The 16,305-nt window shown below is 36.1% G+C and overlaps 1 protein-coding gene across 11 annotated transcripts in view; it reads right to left on the reverse strand.

Moving 5' to 3' along the window:
* Window positions 1–1,919: 1,919 nt before the first annotated feature.
* The window catches only part of Znf638 (zinc finger protein 638), a 129,492-nt gene continuing 115,106 nt past the window's right edge, over window positions 1,920–16,305 (reverse strand). For 7 of the 11 annotated variants that reach the window (XM_052721411.1, XM_052721414.1, XM_052721410.1 and 4 more), the window contains 7 exons: window positions 11,424–12,648; window positions 10,777–10,842; window positions 8,953–9,877; window positions 7,162–7,269; window positions 4,717–4,815; window positions 3,968–4,086; window positions 1,920–2,232 (listed from right to left, as the gene is read on the reverse strand). In XM_052721411.1, coding sequence (XP_052577371.1) covers window positions 2,167–2,232; window positions 3,968–4,086; window positions 4,717–4,815; window positions 7,162–7,269; window positions 8,953–9,877; window positions 10,777–10,842; window positions 11,424–12,648 — 2,608 coding nt within the window. In that variant the 3' untranslated portion in view covers window positions 1,920–2,166. The remainder of the gene's footprint in view (window positions 2,233–3,967; window positions 4,087–4,716; window positions 4,816–7,161; window positions 7,270–8,952; window positions 9,878–10,776; window positions 10,843–11,423; window positions 12,649–16,305) is intronic. The other 4 variants (XM_052721415.1, XM_052721412.1, XM_052721419.1 and 1 more) reach the window with 3 other exon arrangements.

Genomic DNA, 16,305 nt, shown 5'->3' on the forward strand with positions numbered 1-16,305 from the left:
TTCAGGGAGGGTAGAGAAACATACAGATCCCTGGGGCTTATTGGCTACTCAGTCTGAGGCAGTGAGCTTTAGGTTTAGTGAAAGAACCATCTCAAAAATTAAGATGGAAGGGATAGAAAGACTACTTTTCCAGAGGACGCCGGTTCAACTCCCAGCACCCACATGGTAGCTCACAGCTGTCTGTAACTCTGGCTCCAGGGGATCTAATACTTTCTTCTGGCCTCCAAGGTCATCAAGGCAAACATGTGGTGCAGACATAATTTAGGCAAAACAACACAAAACTTTTTTTTTTAAAGAAAAAAAAAGATAGAAAAGGAAAACACTGTTGTTTTCTCCACACATACACATATAGGCAAACATACCCCCCACCCCTGACCTGACATAGACAAATGAAATAAATCTGAATTGGACTTTTGTTAAATAGGATTTGTTGTTTGTTTGTTTTATTTTTTGACACAGGGTTTCACTGTGTAACAGCCCTGGCTGTCCTGGAATTCATTCTGTAGACCAGGCTGACCTCGAACTCAGAGATCCACCTGCCTCTGCCTCCCAAGTGCTGGGAGTAAAGGTGTGTGCCACCATCACCTGGCTAGGAATATTTTTAATGACACTGGTTATGACCTAACATTTATGGGTAGAATGACATAATTAGATTTATTTAAAATTATTTTATTACATAACATACATAGATTAGTGCGCGAACACATGAAGGTGCACATGCACAACATGTTAGTGTGCATGTGGAGGTCAGAAGACAACCTGTGGCAGTCAATTCTCTTACCATGAGGGAGGGTCCCAGGGACCAAATTCAGGTCTTCTGATTCAGTGGCAAGCAATTTACTTGCTGGGCCATCTTAATGGCCCAAGATTTACTTTTAGGTAATATATAAATGACATTGGAAATGATACAAATTTGTGCATATGAATAATTGGAGTTGAGTTGATAATTGGTTGGTTAATTAGTACATGGGCATATGAAACTATGTTAATTAGTAAATCAGCATAAATATTCTGTTATGTCTTTTTATTGTTTGATAGTTTCTGTAATCAAGTAATACCAAACTCTAGTCTTGAACTTGCAATGAGCTGAGACTGACCTTCATCTACTGATCCTCCTGCCTATACTTCTTGAGTGCTGGGTTTAAGAGTATAAGCTAACACACTAGGTTTATGAGGTGCTTGGGATTTGAACTCAGAGCTTTGTGTATGCTAGGCAAGCACTCTACCAACTGAGCTACACCCTCGGCCCTGTATGCTAGGCAAGCACTCTACCAACTGAGCTACACCCTCGGCCCCCATTACATTTTTAAAACATTGACTACAGAGGTGCAGTTCTGGAAAGGCAAGTTTCTACAGCATTCTGTAACAGAGAAAGTAATAAAATTCAAAGATTTTATAGTAAGATGGCTGGCTCACTTGGTAAAGGTACCTGCTGTCAAAGCCTGAGGACATGAATCCCATTCCTAGACGTAGACACACACACACACACACACACTCACACTCTCTCTCTCTCTAGTGCCTTTACAACGTCTTACACATTATTCAGATGGCTTAAAACACATCTCTGAAAGTTCATAAAAAGTAAAAACTGCTTTGTATACCTAAACTAATATTTCCATGATTTGGCAGGTGCTTTTTACAAACAGAAAAAAAAAATCTTCCTAATATTTAACAATTAAGCAATATTTTACTCGAACTCACCTTGGCTAAACATGATGTCATCTCATTATACAGAAAAACTGAACACAAGAATCTGACCTGTATACATGGATGGCTGAGACAAAGTATCACATCATGCTATTACTTCCAGTAACACACAAAGAACTGCCAAATATCCTAAATCACAGGGTTGTAGAGAAGAGCTTTGTCTATAATCAGAGGCAAGCAAGTCTTTACAAATCAACACAAACACAACAGTGTTGAAATATACAGTAGGAACATTTATTTTAACACTTCTAAAAGGTATCTTTCCATGCCTGATGATTTGATATAAAAATCAAACCCATCATACTTTTCCCATCAGTTTCTCTACACCAAGGGCAATCAGAAATTTGTACAACATGAATATGTTTCTGAAACAGAAATTACAAATTAAATGATAACAGAAATACACAAATCAACTGGACCCTAAATGAATTTCTAGTGAATTTTTTCCTCCTTTTCCCATCACCTAGAGCTTCTTTCTTCAGTTTCATTCTGCTCCTTTTCCTTTCTTTGCTTGGCCATGAACTTCTGTTAAAAGCAATTTTCAACATGAAACATTTGTTAGATGTTGTTTGCTATGTGTGCAATCCTAAATGTATCTCATTATATTTATAATTTAAAGTAGACTTAATTAACATTGATTCCTTTCACTAATCATCCTTCTGACATTTGATGATATGCCAGGCATTATGTTTGGGGCTTGGGGATTTAGTAGTGGACAAGACAAATAAAGGCATTTTTTAAAGTGCTTACACTATAATAAAGGAACTGAAGAAAAGAAAAACTGAAATCACTGTAGGTGACAGTAATCAAAATTATAACAAGAAGAAAGAAGCATGCTCATGTGCCTGTTCTTGGGTTTGATCCTTAGCACCACAAAATTAAAACAGTAACAGAGAAACTATGGAAGGCTCATCTTTTTGTAGATTTAAGATAGAGTTTGCTTTATTTTCGAGTTGATCTTGTATCCTGCCACTTTACTGAAGGAGTTTATCAGCTGTAGGAGTTCCCTGGTAGAATTTTTGGGGTCACTTATGTATACTATCATATCAATGCTTTCTTTTCTTTATTTTTGGTTTTGTGAGGAAGTTTCTCTCTATGCAGTCCTGGCTGTCCTGAATTCACTCCATAGACCAGGCTGTCTTCTAACTCACACAGATCTGCCTGCCTCTGCTTCCCAAGTGCTGAAACTGAAGGCGTGTGCTACCACAACTGGCTTTGAAGTTTGCTTTCTTAAACAAAGGCCTTTCTTAGCAGCTAATATTTGAGTAGAGACCAAAAGATAGGAAAAACTGGCCACATAAAAGGTTTGTGAGGGACACAGGAATAGTAATTAAGGCAATGGCATAATGGCAGCTGAGTTCTCAGGTACAAGGAAGAAAAGAGTAACAAGATAGATTTCAGAGATACAGAAAAGAAGCAGGCCATGCAGTCTCACAGAGCCACATCAGTGTGGCTATTATTCCAAGTGCCACGTGAAATATTCTTAAGACAAGGTCTCAATATATAACCTTGACTAGCTTGGAACTCTGTAACTTTGGTCATCCTCAAACTTAAGCGATCGCCTGCCTCTTGCCTCCAGAATGATGGGATTAAAGGTGTATGCCACCACATCTGGCCGCAGTTGCAAGATTTTAAATGGAAAAAAGTAGGCTGTAACAGGTTAAAAGCACACAGAGAAGGTAAAATGTGTGAGAGATTAGACCTAGAATTAAACAAAGCTGGGTGGAAACCCAAGGTTTGCCACTAACTAGCTTGGTTTTTAGAAGTTCAATACACAGAATATATGAAACAACCTTAGACATTCAGGTGTCAGAACTACTGATTCCCATGGTTAACAGTAACTCTCTAGAGCAGCACCTCCTTAAACATATATAACAAAAAAAGGGAAGGTCTGTGACTCAATCAGTTTAAGAAACTGACATTTTTCTTCTGACTAGAAATTCAGAAATTTTAATCTGCTAACATGCACAGGCATTTGCAATGAGACATCAGGATAAGCAGAGTCTTCTATTTTAAAGGAGGTCCACAAGATACTACTGCTTACAAAGTCTATTCTAGAGAATGCTATTGCTCCAGGACAATGAGTAGGACTAGAGACCATAGCAATATACAGTGACACAGAAAAACAGGAGTTTTGGACTCAGGAGCAATGAACTGGGCTAAATACCCAAGTTCTCACAAAGGAAAAGAAATACACATGTTGGGGAGACTCTTACTTTAAATCAAAAGATAGTGACAGCACAAGATTTTTATGCGTTACCTCTGTATTTTGTTTATGGCGTGTGCTCTTGCAGTGATTTGCCATTGCTTTTTCATCTGAGTAGAAGAGGGAGCAAATTGGACAGAAAAATCCAGCTTTTGGAACAAGAAAGTCCAAATCTAGAAGACAGGAGGAAAGAGAAAGAGAATGATCCATCAACAGTGTGTAAATTACTTTACCCAAATCTGGAGATTGAACCTAAGGCCTCAAACATGTTACTCAGGTACTCTACCACTTGGCTATATCCCCAGCAGTACAAAACATGTATCTTTATTTAGCAATATGCAACAAATATTCCAAAGCCTCCAGAGAAGCCAGAATGCTACTGTACTGCAGGCTGAAGAATCTGAGAGAGGACAAAACAAACATCTTAGAAACACCCTGTTGAAGCAGAAGATGAAAACAGCAGAATGATGGGCTGCTAAGCATCTAAAAGCCTCTCAACTCAAAACAGTGGTCATGAGCAAAGTTTGCAAGGGAAGCTTTTCAGCTTGTTTGGCCTAATTGAAATTTCTGCTTGGGGAAATATAACTCAGTTTTTACCACAGCAGCAAACAAAAGTACAAGAAAGAAAAAGGCAGGCATATTCCAGCCTTCAAGAATGAAATAAAAATATCCATGCTAAGTTAAAAAAAAAAAAAAAACCAAAAAAAACCTAGATAACCTGTATTCAGAAACACCAAGCAAGGTTAACTTGCTCACTTTTTATTTCATAGGGATAAGGAAGAAAAATGTCATTTTTACTTTACCTCCCGGCACATCAGGTGTCACTGATTTGCCTACAGAAGAGTCTTCAGTCTTCTTGCGTTTTTCATCAGGTTCTGATTCTTTTAATTCAGTTTCTTCAACTAAAGTCATTAAAAAGTTCAAGGAAAAACATGAAGTTATTTAAAATAGATTTATAGACTTTGTGAAGGTAATGTTGGATACTTTCTGATTTCCAAAACTAACTTAAAACTCATGGAACTACACCTTAGTTAATAATGATTCCTTGACCTAAGAAGTAAATGGGTAAATGTTTAGATGTAGTCAATGGATTCAGGAGAAATAGGGCTAAAGCCAATGTAAAATTTTATAGGTATATTGCTCCAGAAAGAATTAAGGGTGACAAAAGACGGTTACTATTTTTAGTTCATTAGAAAACAGCAAGTTTCATGATAACATCTTTGTAAGCTGCAGATCATTGAACTTCAACTGTATTTGCCCCCTTCTTCTTCTCACCCAATAGTTCTGCTTTCATGCTATATATATATTTAAATCTAAATTCAGCATGAAGAAAACATGATCCTTTCCCAACCCCCTTCATTTTCTCTTGTTCCCCGCTTCCTCCCTTCCTTTATCCCCTCACAGTCCTCCTTTTAAGGAGCCAAGTTCTGTAGGTTACTGACAAGAGTTAACTTCTATACTCTAGGTGTTGGTTTGAGGAAAGTATGAATTTAGTGAAAATGGGCACCAGCAAAAAGTAACTATGTCCTTAAAGCCTTCCCACCCAGAAACTTTTCTTTAGGATACCAATTCTTAAAAGTCTATTGAGGGTGTATACATCCTTTTTCTTGACTTGATGGTCAAAACAGCCCATTCTCTCTGCCTCTGGTCTCTTCCTATTTTCTTTACTTCATATACTTTACTTTTTATAAACTTTTTAAATCTATCTGCTCCTTCCACTCTAAAGGCACATGTGCCTTAATAATGAATTACATTACATTATATGAAAGCTATAAAATAATTAAGAGTAGATTAAAAGAAATCATTTAAGTTTAAAATTGAGTGGCAAATGACTTTCTGAAGTTATCTGGTCTTTTGAGAAAACATATTATCCACTAATGGAAATACAGTTATTAAATGAGCCATAGATAAATTATCCCTTCTGTATTATTCAGTTGAGAAGAGGCCATTCTAAGCAAGCTGGTGTCAAAGTTGACCTAACATGCCAAAAAATTTTTGACAAAAGCAAAACAAAAACAAAGGAACTTACATTAGGAGCCACTGGTGTGATATAACTATAGCTTAAAGTAAAAATTTGCTATAGAAAAGAATAAGGGATACCAATTTGGTCATGGAACACAATAAATGGTAACAAATAATGTAGAAAATTCAAGACGAAATTAAGATGTCTGACAACAACCAGAAGGGAGTTCATCAGAACTTCAGAAAGGTAATAAAAATGCCAAAATACATCCATTTCGATGGAAACCAGATTTAAAAACATGTGGTTCTAGATCAATCATTGGTTCTCAACCTTCCGAATGCTGTGACCCTTTGATACAGTTCCTCATGTTGTGGTGACCCCAACCATAAAATTATTTAGTTGCTACTTCATAACTGTAGTTTTGCTACAAACTGTTGAGAACTGCTCTTCTAGATGCTCTACTTTGTTGCTAGGGGTATTCCAAAGCTAACAACATTGAATTTCAACCCCTAGTGATAGAAATTGAGTTGTATTTTATGTGTAAGGAGTAAATAAGGTAAAACTCAAGTTGGCCATCATCATAGAAATTTCATTTTCTTTGGTAAATAGAAAAGAAAGCATAAATAGAAAAGTAATAGGCTAAGTGATAGAAAAGAAAACACTAACACCATTGGTTACTAAACAAAATAAAAAGGCTTCTAATAGACTGTAGACCAAGCAAGGAAGATAGAGGAATCAGATTCAAAGAACTTTCCCTTAGAACAGAGGGTAAAGAGTGCTACAAAGAAGACAGCAAAGGGGTATCTTCATACTAGAAGATGATGATTTCTTTTACCTTTCCTAATCAATAAGCCCTTGAAATCAGGAAATATGTTAGTATTTTATGGCCAACAACAGAGAGGATATTGGATACAATGACAAGTTATCTCTTGTGTGACAATGTTCATGTTCCTTTTTTGTATCAACTTAAATATTACTAATGCTGTTCAGACATTCTGTTTAATTTATTGATTGGATGCCTGGAAGCAAATATAAAAAATAGTTAATAAATTATTGTTCCCTGATGCTGCAACATAGTCACAATAGCCTCTTGTGAGTAATTTCCATAAATATTTTTTGGTCCTATGTCATTGTTCCAAAATCTCTCTAAATTATGAAGAAGAAAAATCTACAAGAATCTTACATGCCTGCCTGCTCCCTTTCTAGTTTCTTGGCTGGTTATTTGTAAAACCTCCACATGATCTCATGTTATGTGGTTTTCTCCCCACCCAAACGGCCCCTTTACCTCCTTCACTCATTTGGAAGGCTTCTTCGCCTTTTGCTGGTTCTGCCATTACAGCTTTTTGTGAGGGTGATGCTTTTCCAATTCTAACTCTCTTCATTGGTGTTTTAGCTTTAAAAAGAAAGCCTAATTTATTGCTCCATTAACAGTACTTAAATTGCTTTAAATTTAATATATTAAACTATCTAGTAATCCTAATTTTTGTTCTAAAAACTGCTGAAATTTGGGGAGAATGCCTTTTTGTTTTATTTCTGAGACAGGGACTTGATTATGTAGCTGAAGCTGAGTGCTGGATTACAGGCATGTGCCAGCACACCTGGTAAAGAAACCTATTCCTAAATAGAAATCTATTTTATGTGTACTGGTGTTTTCCTGCATGTATATGTCTGTGTGAAGGTTTCAGGTCCCCTGGAACTGGAGTTATAGACAGTTGTGAGTTGTCATGTGGGTGCTAGGAATTGAACCTAGGTCCTCTGGAAGAGCAACCAGTGCTCCCAACTGCTGAACATCTCTTTAGTCACTTAGAAATCTATTTTAAAAAGCAGTTTTTCTGTTCTGAACAACCATTCCTTCCTGTTTTTTTCACAGGGTGGCTAAACACTTTTCCCTGAATTGTTGTCAACCCAGTGAGATGTTCCTAGTATTTCATTCTTAGTTTGATTAAAATTTTCAAATTTCAATTTTTTGTTCTTTTTGGTTTCTTTTTTTTTTTTTTCCTCAAGACAGGGGTTCTCTGTGTAACAGCCCTGGCTGTCCTGAAACTCACTTTATAGACCAGGCTGGCCTCAAACTCACAGAGATTCGCCTGCCTCTGCTTCCTGAGTGCTGGGATTAAAGGCGTGCGCCACCACACCCAACTTTCTTTTTTAAAACCTTTACAAAGTAGATATTCACTAATACATTGAATAATTTCATTTATAACATCTAAGGAAATAAACTAAACTACTGTTTGAATTCCTTCTCACCAAGGTGACTTTATTGTATAACATAGTATGTCAGCTGGGTTCACAGCTTAACGGAAATTATATTTGTCTCTCTCATGTCCTGCAAGCAAGTAAGCTGCTCTATTATACCATACCATCAAAATATTACACTATGCCAGATGTGGTGACTCTCACCTGTAATCCTGGCACTTGGGAGGCAGGAATATCCCAAGGTCAAGGCTATATTTTGAGTTCTAGGCCAACACGGGGCTACAGAGTCAGACCTCACCTCAAAAGACCAACATCTGCCAGGTGTGGTTGTTCACACCGTTAATTCCAGAACCCAGGAAGCAGAGATAAGCTGATCTCTGTGAGCTCAAAGCTGCATAGTCTACATATGGAATTCCAGGCCAGAAAGGGTCACACAGTGAGACCCTGACTTAAAAAAAGAAAAAAAAAAAATTAAAGTTGAACAGTACCTCGATGATTTGTTCTCCTGCTTGTTTTGTTCTAAACCCAAGTTTAAGCCAGAAGTAGGAGGCAGAGTGATGTGGTCACTGTTCTGCTCTTTAAAGGCTTGTTTCCCCATACATACACACTGTTTTCACTGTAGCTCTGTATTGGCTGCTTCAGTTTGTTTCCTGGTTTTGCCATCCTTTCTTGAGGTGTAACAACTTGGGACAACCTGTACTCTGTAAACTAAGAGAAATGTGTGCAACCTGTACTTGTTTCTGAGGAAAACTTGAGTGGTTTTAACTGCTGGCTTACGGAACATCAAGAGGATGATATTACTCCTACTGCGTCACTGCGTTCAAACCAGTTTTAAATGTAATTTCATGAAACAGAAAAATGAACACTTTCAAGTATCTACCTGCCGTAGGTCTTTCAATCATGGTTTTCAGATCTTGTGTAACAGTCTCACTTCCTGGACCTACTTGGGAGAAAGATTCAAGTTTTGTCTTCTTTGGGTCCACAGCTCTCCTCTTTCTATTTCCTTTTTTGTCTGTACGGTGGTCAATTTTGCCTTGTGCTAACTCAACTTTTGAATCATTGTCTCCATCCTCTTCATCTCCAACTTCATCCACAGTAACAAAATTAAGCTCTTCTTTAAGATTTTTAAAATCAGCCAGAGAATCTTCATCCTCTTCAGTTACTTCATCCAAAGTCACTAGATGAAAATCACTTCTGTCATCCTGTATTTCATCTACAGTAACTAAAGCAGAAGGGTCTTCAGGCATCTGGGAAGAAATGAACCCAATAGTGTCCCTTACAGTAGTTCCTTCATCTCTTTTTGAATTCAAAGTAGCAAAAGTTATATCTGCTGACTCTTCTACTTCTCCAATTTCATCCACAGTTACCAAACGTTCCTGTTGAAGATCTTGCTCTTCGGCCATGGACAGAACAGTAACATCTTTAGGTTCACTGTGGGAAATGCAATCATCTTGGTCAATTAGTTCATCTAAGGTAAGAAGGGAGTTAGAATTTTTTACCATTTCTTCCATATTGAGCTCTTCTTCATCAATGACTTCATCCACAGTGACTAGAGCTTGTGCAGCTGCATCTTCTTCTTCTCCAATTTCATCTAGTGTTACAAAGGACAATTCTCCCTCAACACTGTGAGGGACAGAAGTTTCCCCCTTTTTCTTTTTTAAGTTAAGTTCGGGGGAAGGAGGAATTTTGAGAGCTTCTTTTCTTTTTCCTTTCAATGGAGTCTGCTTGGCTTGAGAAGGATTTACTTCTTCTATGACTTCATCCACAGTAACAAATTCATCCAAATTAAATGGAAATAATGGTTCCTGTTGGAAAGTTAAGAATCAGTACTATGAACAATGACTGACCACTATGAACTATAACTGACTAGTTATTACTACTAGTCACAGTAAACTAATATGCAGATCATCCATGAGAACTTCACTGTAAAGCCATTTCCTAAGACTAAAATAAAATTAATGTTATATTTTAAAGGGTTCCAAAGTCATGAGGCTAGCAAGATAGCTCACTCAGTAAAGGTTCCTGCCACCAAGCCCAACAACCTAAGTTTGATACCCAGAACTAATGGTATAAAGCAAATTGTTCTCTAATTTCCATGTATGTAATAGCACATACATGTGAGAATAGGCATACATGGCATACAAATTTTAAAAAATAATTTACACTTTAAAATTACATTTAAAGCACTTGTCAAAACAATTCAAAGAATCTACTATTCCATATGTTAAATATCTAGCAAGTGTTCACTTACTAGACTTCTAGAAGCACCTCAAACAAAAATAAAAGGTAAATAGTTAACTATATCAATCAATTTATATTTAATATGTATTTTAACTTATACAGTGCTTTGAAAGTTTAAAGTTTATATTGATAAAATTATCTGAAAAGATTACTAAGATTTCATAGCTAATGCAATTGTATTTGAAAACATTATTTTAAAACTGGTACAATAGCAAGTAAAATTTCCAGTAGGCTTCTGGATGTAGTAAGCTGCCAATGACTCACTGCTAGCACATGTAACAATAAAACTATTTAGTCTACCTCAGTGACAACACCAAAGAACTTAGTGGCAGGATACAACACGAAGCACTTCACTCCTATCCTATGCCCTGTATCTTTCACTCTCTCAACTTCTAAGTGTATAAGATAGGTGGGTACTGCTATGGAAGGATGGATATAGAGAATGTGGATGTTCTCATTTTACCTCTTTCGATTTGGAACTTCTACCAGTAGTACTTTTAGAATTCTTAATGTTCTGCAAAGCCAACGCCTAAAATATTAAGAAATACAGAAAAACAGAGTTTATACCCAGATTATTAATGTTCTTAAAAAAAGAGAAAACACAATCGGCAAATATCCAAATATGGTCACTTATGCAAATGCTTAACAAGTATACAATCATTTAATGGTATATGCACAGTCTCTGAAAGTTATAGCTAAATTCAGTTTCCAAGGTCTTTCTTCCTCTTTGCCCACAATGTCTAAGTTAGGCAATCAGTGAACTGATAAAGGAAGTTTCAATTTCAGAGGAAAGAGAATGCCAAATCATCATCCTAGGAGCCATTACAGACTCTTCTTAAATCACAGTTATACTTCTGACCAAATTTTAATTCAGCTACATTGTGAACAAGTAATACTTTCCAAGTATGTGAGTAAATGGGAACTTTGAGCTTAATACTCCAAATGTCTATTGGCTTAATCAATGGAATTGTTTCAGAAAGGGAAACAGGAGCTTGGGGCTAGAGTGAAGAGATGAAAGTATGAGCCAAAACTATACTTCCTACTTCACAGCTATAGCAGCAGAGCTACGCACTTCAAAGATACACTGAGTCATTCTTCTACTCTCCTCACCTTATTGTTGCTGTCATCCCGTTTCATGATGGGAGGTTTAGTCTCTGTTTCCTGAGACTGTTTTGTTATATCCTTGTAATCCAGTTTAGAATCCTTGAACTGAAGGGCTGAGATCCTTCCACTGCATCCTCTGTTAACACCACTCTGAGTGGATTTGGATTTACTGCTGCTTTCTGCCAAGTCTGATCTGGTATTTTTAAGCAGACCAAATTCCTTGGCTGAAACTTTCTTTTCAGCATTTATTTGATCTCTAAGCACGGGTTTTGGAAAATGTTTCTGACTTTCAGTTTTTGAAGTTGTACTTTTTGCTTTAGGGGAAGACACCACAGCAGCCTTGATGCTTGTTTTACTACTACATACATTCGATACAGTCAGCACACTAGTTTTACCAGTTTCATCAGGCTTACTGCTCTGACCCACTCCTGTATCTGGGTCTGCCTTTATTACAGCACTTTCTACTGGCTTTTCTCTTATTGCTGCTATAATCTTCTCCAATTTTTCTACAAATGTGTCAGCTTCATTCTTCTCAACCTTCTCTGTATTTACTTGTAAATCCATTCTGGTTTCCTCAGTATTAAATTCATTTTCCTCCTTGTCATCCATGCTACCTTTTTCAGAAGTATCCTTTTTGCTCACAACATTCTCATCTTCAATGTAACTTTCTGTCACTTGGGTCACAACACAAGCAGATGGCAGTACTTCTGAAACAGTTTCATGTTTGTCCACTTCAGCTATAGTTTCTACCATGGGCTGTGCAATTCCAGAAAGTAAGTCTGCTTCAGATGGAGAATCTTCTAGAATTCCCTTGATGTTCCTTTCTTCTACGAAGACACTGTCAGATACTGATAATTCTGTTTCAGCCTTTGTAACTTCTGTCTCTTCCTTCACAAAGTCACTGGTGTACATCTGCTGATTTAAAGCAGATTCCTCTATATTTTCGCTGAATAACTCAATATTGGCTGGAGTGGATGCTACAAGAGGAATTTCTATGCTGACCTCTGCTCCTTGAGCTTCCAGTTCTAGTGTTTCAATTGCAAAGTCAGACTCATATAAAGCTTGTTTGGGTTCTTCCTTACCAAGTTTTTCCTGCTGCACTGAAGTTTCTGTTTCAATATTGCAAGTAGTTTCTTCTTCAACCTCACTAGGTTTAACAGAGGGACTATCAGCTGCTGTTTGTACCTCACTTTCATCAACAGGACTGTTTTTCAAGTCAGGGCTAAAAGTACTTAAAAACAAACAAAAAGAACACAAAAACAAACAAAAATCAAACTATGATGAGAATTCAATCATTGTAAATAATCCTGTTGATGCCAACTGTAAAGGTTTCCTGATGCACAAATACTAAGCACTGGGAAATCCAGCCAATCAGCATTAAAGTGGTCAAGATGTTCTGACAGAAATCAGAAGGTGAAAGATCTAAGAGATCCTCCATCTTTTTAATTCAAAGGAAATAATAGCAAAACTAGGATTGTTGGTATCTTCCTTTTACTTGTGTAAATTAACTATTTTTTTTTCACTCCAGTTTCAAGTTTGGATCTGAAGAGGCCAAACAAAATCTGAGATATCTCAAATTATTATTAGGCCCTCTACTTATGACATAGGTAACTAAACAAAATGTGCAGTTCTACAATAAAGCTAGTGATCCATACATGGAAATTTAATATGTATAAGTGGACTTTCATAAAAAGAAAATTGGAATTGTCATGGAGGATAATGCCACTTAACCATTTTACCTCCTTTTTGGATGCAAAAGACCTATTTTTAAGTTTCTAAAAAATGTACTTATGGATGATAATACATAAAAGAAACTTTTCTCTAGAAGGACCTATGTAGCTTTTGAAGACTTAAAATTATAAGTAAAACTTTTAGAACCACCTTAACGCGAACATAAAATCTTACTACACACAAACCATTCACTCAGTTATCATATATTTCGATTATTCAGAAGAAATGGAGAAAATGCACAGGTATGTAATTATTTTATGTTGTCATGGTCTTCCCAAACCCACAATAAGCAAACTTTCACGGAAGCAGAACCAAAATAAACTATTTTGAATTAACATTCCACATTAGAAGTTGTCTTGGAAGAAGAGTTGTTCTGAAGACCATGTCTAACACACTCTAAAAATACATTCCCACACTTTTGTTAGAAGCAGTGGTTTAGAGAAAGAAACTAGAAAGTGATCCCACCACATTAACACCTCAGTAGAGTCTTAACTCATTTTCTTGTTTCCAAGGAAGGAGAGGATAAGCTGCCATCTTGACATGCTTCTCAGAGGATGGCCACATATGCTTTAGCTCACAATATTAGATGGTATCTATCTCTGTCCTGTTCAGAGATTTGGAGAAGGTGCTAACTGCCACCCATGGGGGTCTAGTAATTTCATTAAATAAACTGGTTCTCCCAGAAGAATAACTGTAATAGTTGAGAAGTTTATGAACAGTGAGGAATCATAGATCCTAATAACAATACACTCTAATTTCTGTGTAAGCCACTCAGTATATTAAAAGTTTCTATTTGAAATTAACATCTTTAACATTGAAGATACCAAGGGCTCATATTAAGTGTTCCAAATTCATGGAACTAAAGGAGAATCTGTGGCGAAGCACAAATATGACAAAGAAACAACCGTGACATTCAGTTACATGGATATTTCTCAAAATACAAACTTTTGAAATTACAAGATTCATATCACTAATAAACTCAAACTCCTGCTTCATTACTGGGCTATTTACTAATCCTAAAGATTTATAAACTGAACTATATAGAAACATTTATGGGCTGAACAAACATGAAGATTTTTTAATCTCAGCTGAAAGATATAACAAGACTTTCATTTATCACATTTAAAGTTTATAAACAGTTATTCTCATTTATACAAAGAGTAACTACTGGAGTTCTTCATTTAAACAGAACACAGGCCTGTTTGTAAAGATGGCTTAATTCCATATTTTGCTTCTGTGCCAGTCATTTTAAAATGTATTATTAACTTATGTATGTGTATGTGAGCCTGCTTGAGTTTATGTGCATTATGTGAATGCAGAGCTCTCAGAGGCCAGAGCATGGCCCTGGGCCCCTGAAGCTGGAACTGTAGGCATTTGTGAGCCTCCATGTGAGTGCATGGAATCAAACTTGGGTTCTTCTCTGCAAGAACAGAAAGTACTCTTAACTGCTGAGCCATCTCTCCAGTCTCACTGTGTACCAGTCTTTAAGAATTATAGTGTTTTCTTCATAGAAATTGTTTTAACAAAAATGAGTATCTGTTTACTGGCTAGAATAAAGGAAAGTTTCAGTGTTGACTGATTTAGTTTGGAATGCCAGTGAGATATCAAATAATATTAATACCAGAATTAAAATGGTAGTTTTTGGTTGCTTGTTTTTAAGAGATCAAAGGAAAACAGTTGCAAAAACAATTCCAGAAAGGCATTTAGTACACAGGTGTCTAATATCCTACTTCCAACCCCATCAATTCAGAATTTCACAAAAGGCACACAATAAAGGTTAGGTATAAGCATAAAGGATGACACCATAACACACACATCTCAAGACATTTTAGGATGAGATTTAACAATACCAGAAATTAATGTTTATTTGAGAGTTCTACCAGGTATTTACCAATATTAATGAACAAGGGAAATTCCATCTAGTATCCTTATTTAAAGTCTTAATCAAATGACACATAAATAGGATATGTATGATGAGAATGAAGGAAGGATAATGTAAGTTATTATTAAAGTATGAATGTGAAATTTCCTCTGAAAAATCTATGATTAGAATCTACATTAATAAGAAACAAAAGAATCACACTTCAAGATGAACTGACAAACGCTTTTAAAAAGCAACAATTTGTGGACGCTAGGTGGCAGTGGCACCTGTTTTTAATCCCAGCACTCGGGAGGCAGAGCCAGGCGGATCTCTGTTGAGTTCGAGGCCAGCCTGGTCTACATAGCGAGATCCAGGACAGGCACCAAAACTACACAGAGAAATGCTGTCTCAGAGGGGGGGAAAAAAAAAAAAAAAAAGCAACAATTTTGTTTTGTTTTTAAAGCAAAATACCACCAGCATTTTCTTGGTGTAAGTTTACTCCAAAAGTAATGTTAACTACTCTGGCTATGTCCCACATTATTTTATCATTATTATTTTCTCTCTGTAATACAAGTCAGAAAAAATGACAACAAAATTGGAAGAAGTTTTAAAAAAAATCAATTTAGCAAGACTAGAAACTATTTATTAACATGGCAATATTCTGAGTTTTTAAAAGAAGAAAAACCAACAAAAATAGATTAACAACCTATTTTTTTTGATAAAAAAAAAAACACAAGCTTTTGTGGATGTTTTTTAAAAAAATATTGTAAGACAGAATACTCAAAAACAAATTTTGGGGGAAATTATTTCTTGCCACCAACAGAGAAAACTGTAGGTCTGTACATATGACCTACATTCTGGCATTGTTATTTATTGAGCTTTCTGTGGATTGCATGTGAATTATTATTGGTTTAAGGATAAACAATTTTAAAACTATGTGCTGACACACGGCAACCCAGAAATATTGCTTATGAGTTACCAATGTATTTCAATATGCTCACAATCATTTTAACAACCTAGAATAGTCTGATTTTACAAAAAGCTAGTTAATAAGAAAATTCGTAAGACATCGTTTGCAAAACATCAAATACTTTTGTATTTAAACATTTTCAAATTGCTATTTGAAACTTAGATGATCTTAAAACATAGACTAACAAATAGCAGTAATCAACAGTAAACACCACGACTAAAACAAATTGGTGAGCCAGTAGTTTGAAGAGACTCTGAAAATTAAGTTTTGATTAGTGGATACAAAGTAGTACTTTGTTTTAACAAAAATTCCCATTCCATATTTTA

This window comes from Peromyscus californicus, unplaced genomic scaffold (assembly GCF_007827085.1).
Source record: "Peromyscus californicus insignis strain IS unplaced genomic scaffold, ASM782708v3 Scaffold_6__1_contigs__length_162567912, whole genome shotgun sequence".
NCBI lineage: Eukaryota > Metazoa > Chordata > Mammalia > Rodentia > Cricetidae > Peromyscus > Peromyscus californicus.